At 37.5% G+C, this 17,267-nt stretch overlaps 1 protein-coding gene across 23 annotated transcripts in view; it reads right to left on the bottom strand.

The window, feature by feature from the left end:
- NRXN1 (neurexin 1) overlaps positions 1-16,262 on the bottom strand; it is a 729,374-nt gene extending 713,112 nt beyond the window's left edge. For 22 of the 23 annotated variants that reach the window (XM_050893184.1, XM_050893185.1, XM_050893182.1 and 19 more), the window contains exon 1: positions 15,524-16,262. In XM_050893184.1, coding sequence (XP_050749141.1) covers positions 15,524-16,262 — 739 coding nt within the window. Of the gene's footprint in view, positions 1-4,451; positions 4,474-15,523 lie in introns of all 23 variants that reach the window. The other variant, XM_050893180.1, reaches the window with a different exon arrangement.
- Positions 16,263-17,267: the final 1,005 nt, after the last annotated feature.

Here is a 17,267-nt window from a genome sequence, read left to right as displayed (position 1 = left end):
TAAAACAGAGAAAATATTTTCCAAATCACTGAAAGTTTTCCTAATATTTCCAATAAATTCCTTAAACAACTTTTCTGGCCAGAACGTTGATAATCAATAATGCTTGCAGGAATCAATCACAGCTATATAGACAGAAATTCAAAGAGATGTAAGCAAGAGTCACATGCCCACTTCTCTTGTAGCTGAGCAGGCAAAGACCTTGGCTCCCCTTACACTACTGCATAATCACTATCAGAAAACTCCTTTCTATTTGCCTCTTCGGATCAACTGGCATAACTGCCTGACGAACTGCTCTACCCAAACAATCTGGAGTTAACAAAGTCCTCCCAAGAAAATTATTTCTCTTTACCCAAACCATTGTAGCAGAACCAAGCTGCAGCACGATTCCCCATGTGTATGGGGGCAGATATGAGAGAGAAGTAACCTTAGGTGCAGTGGCTATACTATTTCACTTAGAGCAGTCAGCTTCATTCTCTGTTTTACAAGTGAATGAAAATTCCTGACATAAAATAATAATTGCATCAATTTTAAAAATACTGAAAACTATTTATTTTTTAATCTTACTGATATAAATCCCAGAGATGGCACATTAACAATTGTAAAATAAATATGCCTCTGGTTAATAAGAGAAGTATTGCCTTTAAAATTTTTTTTTTTTTTTTTAATTTAGGAGGCTTTATAAAGTTATATATAGGACAAGTTGTTTTCTAGAATTTTATTAAATTGAAAAGAGTTTTTAGCCAGTTCATGAAATGCATAAATGTAAACAACCACAGAAGCTGATCTTTTGAGAAGTCTGGTAAGTGTAGGTAGTAGATTAAATGATGATCAAAGCATCAATACATTTAATTTTTGTTGATATTCTACTGTCCCATTAGGCTAGTAAACTTTTGCTTCATTCTTTGTATATTATCTTCTATGTTTCAAAAGAAAAAAAGTTTGCAGAGGAGTACTGCTGAGCTAGGGGCATATTTTAAATGACGGTAAAATCAGAGTGCATTAAATTATACTCCCTTCACTGCGTAGCAAAAAACAGCCTTTAGGGATGTTACATAGGACTCAGATTTCTGACTGGTACTATTTTCCTGCAGAATTTAAGCTTTCCTAAAGAAATAGCACTGCAATTCTTTTACAGAAAATGCAACAAAGAGGTGGTAAAAGACACGTACATTGAGCTTGAACAAAATTTATATGCATACAGACATCTGAATTTAAACTCATTATTATTAACAAAAAAAGGCATTTCTAAAGATGAATCTAATAAGATTACATACTAGGCACAACATTTATAATACGTAAAAACATGAATACTTGTCTAAAAATTTACAAATATAAATACTTTAATTGGTTGTCTATGGTTCTGCAGCTTAGCTTGTATCTGATTATGCTTAAACCATGATTTTAAATTCTTTTTTTTGGAGTATTGGACTTTTTTCTTTTAAAAATTTTGCTTTTCTATTCATTCTAACACACATAGTCCCATTTAAATCAGTGGGAGTAATAACATTTAATATTCCTGAAACTGTCACTAGGTGATCAAATACCATGAGGTAACATATAGGATAATCATATGCTTGTAAATAGTCATATTGTATTATTAAAATAAGTATGGTTATCTGCAGCATATTTGTATATACATCCAACAAAATACAGTGGGACCATCTGTGAATTAACTGATCATAAAGAAATGTATTGGGAAATTGACTGTGACTTTACTCTGTCTTCACCTCCTGTCCTAGTAGCTTTTTATTTGTATGCTTTATAGTGAAAATGGTACATAGTACAACATAGTGGATATAATATAAATCATGGAAAGGAAAACGGAAAATAAATGTTTTTAATCTTCATAATTTTTTAATACACAAAGAAAGAAAGAGCAGCTAGTTCTGTAAGTAGAGAAAGTAACAATCTCTACATAAGGAGAAAAATAATAAAGATGTGTTCAAAGTTCCTGGGACATTAATAATAAATGTGGCTCTTATAAAGACAGAAGTATCTTAAAAATATTGGCTGGTCAAGTCAAAGATTAACACTGCATTTCTGGCTCTTGTGTACAGAATATTGTATTATAGCTATACTATTGCTCATATAAAAATTTTACAGGAAGAGTTTAAGAAATATATTTAGGCAAAGTTTTTTAATGGCAACACTGAACAAGCAGATGTGCAAATACAATGTTTATATTTTATTTTAAAAACTCAATTAATTCCTTGGAAAAATGGTTCTGAAATGTACTGAAACAATTTTGTTTCCTTTCTTTCTTTCTTTCTTTCAAAGACATACTTACTACAGGGAAAGATTGATTATAGTAATTAAAGAAAATAGAGAGTGACCCAGTATAGTAAGGAAGTTGTCTTTTTTCAGTCTTAAAAAAATATATTTGATTTAGTCACAAAAAAAATCTGAACTGAAAACCTGACATTTATGTTAGCAGTAGTATCTCCCCAAGGGAACTCTAAGTAAGTTTCATTTCCACTCTGATTCTTTTTGACTTTACTCTTATTTTGAAGCAGAAATATAAAAACCATTTCGGCAGGAGCAACTTGACTTTCAGGGTTAAGCCTTTTGCCAATCCTTTGAAAACCCACCAGAATCTGTTCAAGTTGCAAACTTTCTCAAAAATATGTTTGTACAGTGTCAGTGGAGATGTCTTGGATTTTATCAGGAAACTCCTGAAAGATTGTTTGGACTGTGGTTGCATACTTTAACTTCAGCCTCAGCAGGTCTTCCCTGTCATTGGAAACTCTGTAGCCTGTGCTAGGTCCAGCTACCCAGTTTTGGAGCAGGGAAAGTGTCAGTCCATCAGCAACTTCCCTGCTTGGAATGGGCCCTGTGGAAAGCGTGCTTCCTCATTAAAGTGCAGAAAACACAATGGCTGGGACTGGAATGTCTGAGTGGGAGTAGCGTTTTAAGAACCTATAAAAAATTATGCACGCTGACTCTTTTACTACCTTAAAAGAATGTTCTTTAGGTTGCAAAGTCAAAAATAGCAACTCTGAGACATAAGGCTTCTTACGTAACTTAGATCCATCCACTTTATTCATACACGTTATGCTACAGCCTTTAATTACACAGTTTAATGCAGTTGTCTCCAGAGCCTCCTTTACTTGTTCTGTACACAGAAGAGGTCTATTCTTAGCAATAAGTAATGACCGAGTAATGAAGAAAGCTGTTGTGCCAATGAGCAGTACACCTGCCCCTGCAATACAAGAGTCCTTGCTAAAAAGGAGTGGGGTGTACTGCATAGCAAGGAGAGGTGAATGCCGCCTTGAAGAAACATGTTCTAGCCCCTTCTCTCCTAAAAATCCCATGTGATTTTGGTCAGGTTTTTAAAGCCAGGTATTTTCTGGGTGGTCATTCCTTATGCTGTTCAGGACGTTTGCATCTTCGGGGAGCATGCCTTGCTGGATATCCCAGAATATGCTGTTCTGATCACTGAAAGCTGTAATCTGAAGTCAGTGCAAGCTGTGCTTTGAAGTTATAGTGGATGCTTAGGGTATGTAGTGTTGTATGTGAAGCACTCAGAAAAACTTCAGATTGTGCACTCAGTATTAGTGAATGTTTTTACCTGCAGTCTCTCTTGCCTCAGTTCTCCTCTACGACTGGAATAATAGCATCTGTCATCTTACATGGGCATTGTGTAATTTTTAATATTTGCGTAGCAGCTCAGATATTGTAGTTATGAAAACCTTAGAAAAGCCCAGGGAAAAATTAATAATTTCTCTTCAGAGCTGGTTTGAATAAGGACGATAAATAAGGCTCAGGGCTACACACTGAACAGCAAGAGGAAAACAAAATATTGAAGAACTTATTATCCAGACTATGCACTGAATGAGGCAGAAAGCTCGAGGAAAAAGTGGTATATGATCATGTAATTAAAGACTATTTCATAATGGATACCCAGAAACAGATGAAATGAAAATTGTACAGTATCTTTTGTCCTGGCAGTTCACAGCTTGTAAGTGCTTTATTTTATAAACTTAATAATATTCTCAGTGCATAGATTTTGTGTGCTGTATGTTCATACATGTTAGACTGACACTGATGACTTAGGTTGATTAGAAAAGAAGCAAACTGGCCATACTGAGCTATGCTTTAAAAACCTGTGTGCTAAAAGGATATCTAAGAACAACAAAAGGAGTGTGAGGATTGATTCAAACATGTAGATGAAAAATACATGACAGTTTATTTTCAAACGGCAAGCATTTTAATACAGGATAGGTCATCTCATCAATGGGGGCGGGAAGTGGGGTTAAAACATGAAGATTTTTTTAGCCATGAATTCATAATTTTATAAGGGAAAATTGCATTGCAAGTTCTTATTATACTTCTACAAATACAGAAAATTTAAAGAGTGGAATAAATAACATTATTGTTACCATATAGGTGTGGGAAACAAGCAAGCAAAGCTCCTCGCTAGTCATTTTTGTGCTGGCAAAATGTTTTTATGCATCTGAATGACAAAGGAAACTTCTATAAAGATTGCAAAGTAATATTACATAGCAGTGGGCAAGGTTAAGCCTGTTTGTTTCTTGAGGTTTTGGTGTGTTTTAATATTAATACACTTGAAAGATTTATTTTTTTCCTAACCAGAGGACCTGATTCTGATCTTACTCTTATTTTACAATGGCTTAATGTATTAGCTTCAAGAGGCATCAATCCTGATTTACACAGACATGAAAGGAGTACCGGGACAAATTATTTTACTCATTCATTTGACAGAGGTTCTACTGAATGTGACAAACCCACAAAAGCAAAATATTTTAAGGTTTTGCTTAAAAATAAAATGATTTCTAAAGACATTTTTCTCTTCCAATTACATTAGTTAATTAATTTCCTTAGTACCTCTTTCTGCATTCTCTAATGATTGAAAGCTTAGTTTAAGTCACTGAGAGATCAGACTGGGCAAGGATCAAGTTTCCAAGACATAATTATGTACTATTTTTCAAATTTCTGATGAGGAAGCTAAGGAAGAGCAAAGTTGAGTAACATCAAAAACTGTACTCAGTTCACCTTATATATTTAGGCTATCCAAAGAGCAATGAGCCCACATTAAAGTACAACATCAAAATAACTAAATATTACTGCCTTCTCAGAGGCATGCTTTTTGAGTTAGGTATATCTCTATCACAATAGATACAGCATCACTAACCGCTTTGTGTTATTTTTTAATGCAAATGTGAATAAAATGGAGACACAAGTTCCACTCTGAAACACAAGTAACAAAAAAGATGAAAACCACCACTCATTGAAGGTAGCTTTGCTTCTGAATTCCCGTGGTGCCATCAACTTAGACTGTTATTTTTCCACTTCCAATAGATATGTTTCTGGTTTTTTAATAGGGGAGAAATTGGAAGGAAATTTTATTCACTTGCATTACTGTGCATGCTTCCATGGTTTAAGATTTACAAAATCTACCAGCATGACTGAAGTATCACAATGGGTAATATGTGACTGAATAGCAGAGATTTGTTTAATCATTCCCTTTACAAACTTGAATGATGTAGGTATTTATAATGTGCAAGAAAGACCCTTCTTATTTAAAGACTCCAATGATATTTAAAACAAGAGAATGAGATCCAGCCAATGATAAGAGAATAGATAAAACCTCTGAATGTTAACAATTTTTCAAATATTAAAAATGTGGTTGTCAGTGGATTTGCAAGAATAGCAGGTCAAAACTTTTATTACATTAACTTTGTTCTGTCATTGGAACTTTCTTTGTTACAAAGACCTGAATAAGAAACAGTGTGAAAATATTTTTCTCATAACTTCAAACCTGATGCATGTTTTGTTTAAATTTTGAGTTTCAAAATTTGTAATGTGGAAAACAAAAGTAAAAACTGTGCTGTACGGCTTAAGTGCACAACTTATTATAATGCCAGACACAGTTGTTTAACTGCCATAGAGGCAAAAGCGCAAGTTCAAGGCTGTGTAACTAATCTTCATCCTAGCTGCTCCTCCAAATACTTTGGACCAAGAACAGTGACAAAAACCCCAGAAATTCCTGGATACTACCACAACTGATACAGCGTTCATGGAAAACTAATGGACTTTTAGATCAACAAGGAAATATATTCAAATCATATTTTCTTCCTGGTGAACTAGCAGGAAAATGCTGATGTTTTCCTTATAACACTTAAGTCAGGAATGTTTTATGTAAGAATATGAAATCTGTATTCAGAATTCTCCAGTAAATGTTTAACCAAACCGGACTAATCTTTTGTCTAATGTTGAATGACAGTCCACAATTTATCTCCGAAAAACTATATGTTCTAAAAAAAAAATCATGTTCTTTGCAATGTAATAATATTACAGAAATTATTTTTCTGCAGTAAGTATCACAGAAAACAAATTTCACAGAGAATCATCTCCTGGGAAGTTTAGCAACATTCATCTGAGAAGGATGTAGCAGAAGGGCATTAATCAGTTCTTAGAAAATCTATTTACAAATCTTTCTTATATCACCCCATGATAGTCTTAAAAATTAAGTGACATACAGCTATTGGTTTATAACTTCCATTTTCACCCGTCTCTCCTCTGATGAGGAAAAATCGGAAGAGAAGCAAACTCAAAATTAGCAAAGCTAGTGATGTCTCTGTCAGCACTAACATTTCTGGAAACGTCCTGAAGAAATTCCACTGCTTTTCTAGGGGATGTTATGCGAAGCTTCTGTCCACCCCATTATAGATACTCACCTGAAATTCACTGTGCTTAGACATAGCAGTGTGTGTAGTCTGGGAAGGAGATGCAGTGTCTCACTAGCCTCTCTGCCTCTTGTCCCTGGACCTTCCAGGTTAAGAGTCTGATTTTACAAATGTAAAATGTAAAAATGATTTTACAAATGTAAAATGTAAGCCTGTTGCTGCATAACAATCAGTGGAATCCAAACTTTTTTAGATCACTTTTATCACTCCTGTATGATTCAGAATCAGGAAAGATAATGTCTTTTCTAAGAGGGCTGTAGCAGATTTTTTTTTTTACTAGCATTAGGGCCCAATTCTCACATTTTTATTAATAATGAATATTATCTTTGCATCACAAGACTGTATTTCATCCTAAAGCTATTCATCATGGTTGTCCCCTAGACACCCATTGTACAAATGCTGATATGTGTGTGTGAACATTTCTGTTGTCACCTTTGGGAACAAAGAAGAGTCAGGATAAGCTTCTGAAGAAAATTACAATATTGAGATACAGATCTTCACCCCATGTCTACTCACTAATTCTGTGATTTTCTATACACTTCTTAAAAAGAAAGTACATATAATTTATAAGATATACATGTAATCTTTCTCGAGGAGTCTTTTCTTAATGGAAATACCTCCTTTGACAAAAGTGTCATTTTTTTAATCTTTTGTTAAAGCTAAAAAGCATAGAAGAGAAAGAAGATCAACATGAAGGTCATTCTGTATCAGAAATTAAGATGTAATCCTGAATTTTTGGAACTGTGACATACATCTCCAATTGCATAGTGTCATGTCAGTGACCTCCGTAATGGCTGTACATGTTCTCTTAATTACAAAAAGACACCACTGCAGGAAGAATCAGTCTAGAATCTGCCGCCTTTAAGCAACACAAAGCCCCTTCTCTAGACAGAATCACCAAAAAGTCAAACCTTTTCATTTCAAGACCTTGTGCATTGTGCCACAGACTAAAAGCAACCTGCAACTTGCACACCTACATAGCATTGTTGGTACGGAACACTTACATAGGCAAAATATACTGTTTCACAGTTTGTAGTGGTAGCAACTGCAAAAGTGATTCTATTGAATACACCACCCGCTCTTTTGGTAAAACAGATTTTTCCACAAATTACAGAGTCCCTTAAATGTAAAACAAAGTTAGTCATATAACTTCAGTCTTACAGCATGGTTCATAAGCATGTATTAAATTAATGAATGATTATGACGATGATGGTAATAAATATCCAAATTTATGAAAAGTATTTTCTCTATAGATATTCCCAGATGAATACTACAGTCAGAATCAGCAGGTTATTTAACTTGCCCTAGATCTTCTCTGTTTTTGTATTCCCACTTGAATAATAAGTTCAGAATCAGCAGGTTATTAGGTTTGCCCTAATTCTAAACTTGAGTCAATGGGACTTCAAATTGATTCCAATGGAAAATGAAAACAGAACCTGTTTTTTTCAGCTATCTACAAGGCGCCAAATTTGCCGCTTATTAGGACCTAGCTAAATAGTTCCAGGTTCATAAACAACTCCAAAGAATTAAAGAAATCTAAAATCCTATCATACAATCCTGTCCTTACAGCATGTTGCCAGCATACCTCTGTCTCTTATTTCTTTACAAGCTCAAACAAGGCATGACTGAGGCTACCTCCTGCTTTCACCCCCAAATTTCCCACTGAGAACAAAAGTGAATGAAACTTTTCAAAAACTATATGATCATTGACTGGGAGCCAGAGTTCTCCACTATCCTCAGATATTAAATCTTAGATCCTTTTACAGTAAGAAGGATGACTTTTGTACAGGTGTTGTAACATTGCAAAGGATGAGAACTGTTACAACCATAAGAAGAGCTGAATTGTCAAGGGAAAAGTGGTTGGCAGTTGACAAGCTACATCATTTCCAATATCTAGTCAGACTAACGGAAAGTATGTAATGGCAAACCAGTTGTGCACAAGAAAAAACACATTATTTTGAACACTCAGCTATGGATAGATAGGCAGTAGGAATGGTGGCAACTTCAAAGCCAGCTGATAACTATTAGTTCTGTAGACTAAGGAGGCTGCACTACAGTAAAGGGAGCTTCAAGTCTTGACTTCCCCTACTAGATCTCTAATAGAAATTCTGATATTTCAAGTACCTGACGGCCAGGAAGAAAATCCTACCGAAAATCCCACCAAAAATCCTGTATGGAGTGTCATTAGTTTAACTTTACAGATGGAGAAACCAAACTGGAGAAGTGGTGTGAACTGGCTAGGGTAACTGAGAAAGCAATGTCATATCAAAATCATGTGCTTTTTCCTACTTCGTTCATTAGTTACTACAGGTATTTTGTGCATTGAAGTGCTCATTGGTTCTAGTGAGTAGACCAAGATCCAGGAGAATGGCTAGACATTAGCATGAACCCACCACATACAAGTACTTTTTAGTTTGGCAGAAGAGAACCTGAGCTGAAAGATTGAGTTCTGCATATATGACAATATAATCCAGGCTGGTAAAGTGCTTGTGATACTTTCAGATACCACCACCACAGTACAGAAGGAGAAAGTGCCATTTGAGAAAGTGCAGATCTTTGTGGGAAAAACCTAAATGATTTTGTAAAAGATTAAAATATGATCCCTGGTCAGCATAGAACTAAATAAAGTCATCAAAGGATTATGTACCCTGACTTCCCTAGTCAATTCTGTATATAACACCACAGTTGAAGGTATGTTTGTTACGTTCTACCAAATCATTCCCTGAAAGCGGTATACTTTGATCTTTACAATTTACTCGTCAGGTACAACATGGTACGCAACACCTCAGAATGCCCTTCGCTATTCTGTAAAATCATGTGTTTATGAAGGTATACAATTTTCAACTACAGCACAATAAACTAGACAAAGTATTTTTCCAGAAGCTGGTATGGTTTCATGTTTTCTGAAAGGAACATCAAGCTTTCTGGAAGACAAAACATCATATTAATTTCAGCAAGAGAGATGGATGAACCTTTTTGTTTTAAATTACCAATTTTGATATGTTTATTAAAAGAAGCATAAAACCTCAAAGCTGCATATGTTAACGTTAGCCTCTACATAAAGCCATTTCTATCAGGAACTGGTTTTACTTGCCAGCCTGTTTCCCCATGCCTATCCATCAGCTCAGTAATGATGATGGGATAAAATTATATGTTCTGTAATCCAAATGTTTTCCCACAACTCCTTGGCTAGCATCTACTGTTAAAAGACTCCTAGGGAGCCAACCTGCAGCTGAGAAAAAAGATCAAGTAAATTTGGTCCACAATGCCTGTAAGCCTTGAAGTGTAATTACATTAAAATATAGACAATTTTATTACATAATTTTGAAATTCTGAATGAATATGACCATTCTGACACAAGGTCCTATGCTGCTAGATGTAAATTCTTCTAGTATATTAGCATTCTATAATTTGCAACATAGACTTAAAATTAACATGGACCCTGCATCTCAGGTAGGCACAAAGGGAAGCAACAACCTCACTATATAAAATATTATTGATCTGGGGTACTAAGATGTATGCTATATGCATAAGTGGTCTTTTGGAAGTATTTCAATATCGGCATTTTGAAAGGACTAGCAATATTCAACAAGTAGCCTTCTTATAAGGTAAGATAAAACAGACTGCCAATTCCTAATTACCAGTGACACAGTATTTAAATTGCTGTGATTTTACACAAGGCAGATATTGAAATCAATACCCTATAATGCTGAATCCTGGTAAACAAAATAATATATCAAATTGTATTAGGAAAATGATGCAAAATTCTGCTTTAAACTGACATAAGGATTCTGTTTTCATACAACTAAATACGAAGGGCACAGATTTAACACAGTTTTGAAAGACTTTGGGATTATTTGACTATCTGCCCTCAAGATTCTACCCTGACGACAAAGTCACTGTTTAAAAATATTAAATAAAATTAAAACATTTATTGTTAAATTAATCAATCTGTAAATACAACAGAAGCTTAGTGTAATCTCTAGTGGATTTCTAGCCCTCCTCCTAAATCAACATCACCCCAGTGGCCATCAGCACTGACAAGAAATTCAGCATGCAGAAGAAATACAGAACATGTAATAGAGGTGCATATAGTAGATAAAGATTCTGAAGTGTAAATCAAAAGGAAAGTTTTGCTCACAGTATTTACTAGCCCAAACTATATTTAGCTAACTATTCAAGAAGGATAAAGACCATGGTGGCTACTCTGTTAAGACTGATTGTAGGCAACGAGTTCAACAGCATCTCTTTGCACTCAAACACGTATCTTGCAAAAGATAATTAATGACAAAATATGTTTATATGTTTTATTCAAGGCATAAGAGAATTAAATGAATTAAAATATGAAACTTTTCAAAAACATATAAATATTGGATGACTTTTTTAAAAGTTAACATGAAGAAGCAAATATACACAACAAGGATTGATGTAATATATTCAGAACCCAAACAAACAAATCTAAATGCTGGCTAGCCTGAGACATCTGGAATTCGCTTCCTTAAAAAATCACTTTCACAGTTCAAACCATAGCTGGCATCAACTTCTGAATATCTGACAAGGAAGAATATCTCTTACAGTGAACAGCTGCATGAACAGTCCTCATTTTTCTCACAAAACAGAAACTCAGTAGAACAGTTAAAATAAAACATGTTCTAACCAGGAATACTTTGAATTCACAGAGTAATTGTCTCTATAACATGCTAATATTGAGGCAAGTAGGCAAGCTATATTTTAAAAAGATAAATTATCCTGTATGCAATTTTTTCAAGCAGTTACAGATATAGAAAAGCAGAAGGGCATGGAGCGACAAGAAGCTAGGGTCAGTGAGAAACTTCTCCCAAATCAAAGTCTCTTATGTGTTTTTTATTTCCTCCTTCAGAGGTAACTGCCTGTTTTCTCAGACAGGATACTGGACAAGGTTATTTTTAGATAAATGAGGATGAAAGGTTTTTGGTTTTTTTTTTTTTTGTCTAAAGCCAGAGAGTCACTATTTTATTAATTTAATATTTAAAACAGTTTTTTTGTTCTGAAATTTTAACATAAGGAGCAAAATGAAAAGAGGAATATGGAGGCTCATTGATATGAATCATGTATTCTCCCTACCTTCTAGGACCCTGACTTAATTCACTAAAAGTCTGATTTTGAAGATCAGTCTTTTTAATGAACAGCTCTCCCTATCACAGAATCAAGCCATACCAATTTGAGTCATTTCAGGGAATAATGTAATTTTCACTGAATAGGAGATTGTGATGTATGTCAAAAATTTATCAGAAAATTGATATGGCAATCAGGGTTTATTTTAATGCTAGTCTTATTCCTAATAAAATTTATCATAATTTTGTGTATTTTTCCTTCTACTGAGTCACTATTATTATGTGAAATAATATTCCCTTGCCTGTTTCAGTACTAAACAGAGATTTTAGTTTCTCTTTTAGAAGGCTCTTGTACTGTCTTTACTCGTAAGCATATGGACTCATCGACAACAGAACTGCTACAGATCATATTTTTCTGCGCTGTGGACTGCACACCCTTGATACTCAAGCAAAACTCCAGTCCTTTTTCTGTGGTTCATGCCAAAGCTCCCACTGAAGAGAGTTTAGATCCTATTTGAACAAAGGGCATGACTGAATGCAATAAATCTGATTCTTTCCTAGCTTACACTGTTCTTACACTGATGTAGTTTAGATAATACTCCTGATTTAGACAGGTACAAGAACAGTTAAGCCTACTGCAAATAACTTATATTACTATGGGTTATCCAAAACAAATAAACTTGGTTAAACTTCATTCTTATAAGAAAATTTTACTTCAGGAAAAATTAATGAGATTTTCAAAGATGAAAATCTGAAAAAAAACCCACCAGATTTTTTCCTGAAAATAACTTGTTTTTTATTAAAATTTGCACCCTAAGACTTGAAACTTTGTCTCTAAATCAATTATTTCTAATCTCTCAAATGTGCAAGTCAGGATAGAAAATTTTGGAAACGTTTTCTTTGTTGTTGTTGTTAGTGATTCCTAAAGTCCTCATTATACTGTGGGACACTGTCTTACCAGACTGCAGAGATGCAGAAGCACACTAAATCCAAGCCAAAAAAAAAAAAAATTATTAAAAAATCCCCAAAAATATAATTAAATGACTATCTTTCACCTTTAAAGAAAAGATATCAACTAGGACATGTGGTTACAATTTCAGATAAAATGGAAAGTTAGGGATTTTTCCCATCTAAACCATTTTTAGTCAAAAAGCAAAACAAGGGAAAGAATGAAAACTCAAAAGACCCCTCCAGATCACTGCAGTCTGAGATGATCCTCCATCCTTCAGCAATGGCAACCTCTTACTAAGGTTTGTGGGAAATTTACACATTCCAGGAACAAAAGATCAAAACTCAACAGCATAATTTCTATGCTGGCTATAAAGAACTAAACAACAATAGCCGGGGTTTCTTTCTTGGCAGACGTAATGGTTTTACTTCTGCTCTGCCTTTTCTATTTCTTAGAATATTAAATAATTTATAAAATAGTTCAATATCTTTGGTAGCACATATGAGTAGCTACTAATCTCTTCATCAAAACCTGACTGATGGGAATTTCAGTTACTACCTTTTCTCAATCAACAGATATAAACCGTAGGACTAGTTCCATTTATATTGCTATCAGTGGAAATGTTGCCTCCTGTTTCAAATGAAATCAGAATCTGACTACTTTATGATCCTTTATTGAGAGAGTATGCTAAAATTATAAGCCTTGCTATTATTTTATAAGGCTTCTTAGTGGTCAAGGGACACGTGAGGGGAATCTTGATCCCACTGAGGTCAATTGTAAAACCACTAGTATTTGAATGAAGCCAGAATTTTACCCTAAATTTGAAGGATTCTAAATATTATTTTGAGTGTCATCTTCTCATAAGCTCTATATAATTTTTAATATAGATAAACATATATATGTATTTCAATAACATTCAATCTAAACATAAAAATGTTCCTTAAAAACAGCTATTGAACATATTATTATGTAAAGATTTTCTCTGACTGATATTACATGCAATTATATGAACATTTTCATATAAATATTACATGTTCAAAATAACTTCAAATAAATAAACTATGTTTTAATGTAAAGAGCATATAAATGTATAATAATATATAAATGACCATTGTTGCTTTAACCAAGCTGCTACACCTCATAATTTTCTTTTTGGTTTATAATAGGGCCTAACTCAAAGATGCTAAGACAGCCCAATATTTTACATACACCTATATATTATGTAGTACCACATATTAAAAATTTAGATCCAAATACTAGATCCATTGATATGATCTTACCTAATATAAAAGACATTTCATTTTACAGTTTCTGGGACTGTGTGCTATTGAAAGTACAAACGTCTTATTTTCTGAAACTATCATTTGCTCTTTACTTACTAAAAATTATTTTAAAATGTTAATAGGGTTTGAATTTTTTTACGAATGGCAGATGAGAGATAAACAGCTGATAAAGTAAACAGGATGCAGAATGACTAGCGTTTTGAGTATTGACACTAAGGACAGAAGGTGTTACATAATAAAGCACAGTCACAAATGATGTTTTCTTTCTTATAATGAGTGAAATCTGATAGAAATGCTAAAGGCAAATTATTCAGCCATAAATGTCATGCAGCCACTCAGTGAAGATCTTCATTTGGCCTTGATAATACCTTATTTATATTTATCTTTTACATTTTAAACTTAGGTCTTTGCTCTCCAATTTTGACATGAAGATTCTATTTTCCCTTGATGTATTTGCTCTTATTTCACTCGTATGCCTTTATGTCCTGTTCTAGGTACACAACATATGCAATTTCTATGCTTAAGGAGCTGCAAGCAATGGTACATTTACTAGCAAAATAATAAAAGAGAGTCCTACATGCATCTGCAAAGTAAACGTTCACACTCCCTCCATTCGCCAAAAACAATGGGCACTGAATATGAATCATATTTTACCCAGTGATTTATTTGTAGATGGGATTCAGGAAACTGCTGTTATTCTAAGCTCCCTCTTCCTTGGTAAAACCACTCAGTAATTTTGTGGTCTTGGAGTATGTACTTCCCCCTTGCCCTTTTGTATTCTCCCTGTCTGACTGGCATGGTGAATTGCTAAATAGATTGCAAAGCAGTACTGTTCGCATTTGTGTAAAAACATAATCCTCTGTTTAATGCCCCTCCTCCCCGGCAACAATTTAAGGAATTCACAGATAAATCACTGATTTTATTTCAACGACATAGCAGAGGCAAATATCAAATACAAAGTGGACTCTGGGTCTCCCCTACCCTACAAAAATAAACCCAGGTCGTCTCTGCACTTAATCCAATAAAATTCTCCCCAGCGTCGCTTTCCCCGCTCCCAAAATTAATTGCCACCAGCCGCTCGTGACAAGCGTGCCCGTCCTCGCCCTCGACTCCAGCCGAACATGATGATGGCCATCCCCTCCCACCCGGGTGACACCCAGTACCTAGGTCCCGTCTTTCCTCTGCCCAGGACAACCCTAAATCGCACCCCGCCTCTGGAAGATGCCCAAATAACGTCCTCCTCCTCCTCCTCCTCTCGCCCAGCCTCGCAGAGAACAGAAGATTGATGGCACCATGATAGGCCACAGAGACACGTGGAGGGCAGGGAGGGGAAGGCAGGGAAGAGGGGAGCCGGGGATGCGGCAGGGAGGGAGGGGACGGAGGGAGATCCATTCGTACAGATGAAACTCCATGCAGGCCTGGCCTCCTACCCGTCCCCTCCACTGAGCGATGGGGAGGAGGGCAGCGGGGCAAGCTGAAATGGCACCTTACCTTCGCTGCAGTCCTTCCCACGAAAGCCCGTTTGGGAGCAGTCACAGACGGCCTGGTCGTTGAGCACTGAGCAGACGCCCCCGTTGAGGCAGACGTCCTCCCTGGCGCACAGGCGGCTCTGCTCGTCGTCCAGCCGCACCTCCTGGCTCTCCACCGGCGATGCCTGCGTGTAGTTGACCCGGACGTCCGTTATCCAGCCCTTGAAGGGCTCCCGGTCCTTGACGGAGGAGAGCGTCAGCTTTAGCGTCGCTGACCGCAGCTCTGGCGGGAGCCCCCCTAAGAAGAGGCCACTGAAGACAGTCATGTCCCGCCGCTTGGACTTCACCTCCACCCACTTGGCCTCGGCCCGGTCGATGATCAGCGTCGTGTTCTTGAAGTGGCGGCGGATGACGACAGCGTGCCAGAGGTTGTCGTTGACCGCCGTGTCGGAGAGCAGGGTGGCGGGCTCGGCGCAGAAGATGGAGAAGCTGAGCTGCAGCCGCCCGCCCTGGGTTAGGATGAGCTCCAGGAAGTCGCAGAAGCCCTCATCGTCGAAGTAGAGCACCAGCCCGCTGGAGCTGCGCGTCTTCATGTTGAAGCTCATCTCGCTCTCACAGCAGGCATTCCACTTGGGGAAGCGGGTCCACTGGCCCTCCGCCCCCGGGAACTCCAGCCCGCTGCCCAGCTCGGCCCAGCAGCCCAGCAGCAGGGCCAGCCAGAGCAGGAGGCAGCCCCCACGCCGCACCAGCGCCGCCCCCATCCTGCGCGGCCTGGGGTGGGCGAGCGGGGCGGCAGGGCCGGCGGGGGGCGGCGCTGGGGCCCCGGCGGCAGACAGGGTAAAATCTTGCCGGGCGCTGGCCGCGCTGGTAGGTTCGGGTGCGCTCACCCCCGCCCCGGGTGCGGGGGTCGCTGCGGGGGACTCCCCGGGGCGGGGGGCTGTGGGTGCCCCACGGGATGGGGTCGGGTGTGGGATGGGGCGGAAGGCCGCTGGAGGAGACCTGCGGTGAGGGGAAGGCACCGTTGGGTCTCTTCACTGGTCAGCCGGGCTTCGCAAAAGGTGTCCAGGGGCGGGTGAGTCAGCAGAAATTTTCCCCAAAGCCAACATTACCAAACCGGGAGAAAAACCAAGATCGGTGGCAAAACCCTCCTCCAACTGGATCCACCAGGTCGGCAAGACTGTAGCAATATCCCGGCGCGTGCGCGCCTCTTTTTACATCCTCTCCGCCAGCTGTAGTTTCCCAGGAAGCCAATTACCGATCCCAGCGCTGCCTCCCTAGGATGGATCCTCTTGTCAGATCACGGACTGTCTGCCATGGTGCTAGAGCAGCGTCAGCAGACGACAGGACTCATCGCTCGTGGTTTCCTGAGCTGCCTCAATCCCAATGGGGTTGAAACCCAGAAGCTGTCAAACAGCCGAGTGGCTACTTGACATGCAAAGCCTGACAGCTCCTCTTCTGTTTGCTTGCAAAAGGCCAAGGCTAAGATCCAGGGGGGTGATTTTCCTCTATTGTTTTTGTTTCTAATCTGCAAGGAATTGAAACAGAATAATAAGAAATGACGACTAATAACATGTTAAATCATAACACTGATCAATAGTGGACATTTGTGATTAATTTTTCATTTCAACTGCTGTTTGACATTAGGAAAATGAACTGCTGCTGTAATTTTGGAGTTACTGAGAAATCATAATAACTTGCAGGGCTAAACCTAAATCTTAACATATATGCTTACACTAGATTACATTTTTATTGTATAATCTATACGT

The sequence above is a fragment of the Gymnogyps californianus genome, chromosome 3, assembly GCF_018139145.2.
Source record: "Gymnogyps californianus isolate 813 chromosome 3, ASM1813914v2, whole genome shotgun sequence".
NCBI classification, from domain to species: Eukaryota; Metazoa; Chordata; class Aves; order Accipitriformes; family Cathartidae; genus Gymnogyps; species Gymnogyps californianus.
Note: the sequence above shows the minus strand (reverse complement) of the source record. Positions and strands in the feature narration are given on the sequence as shown.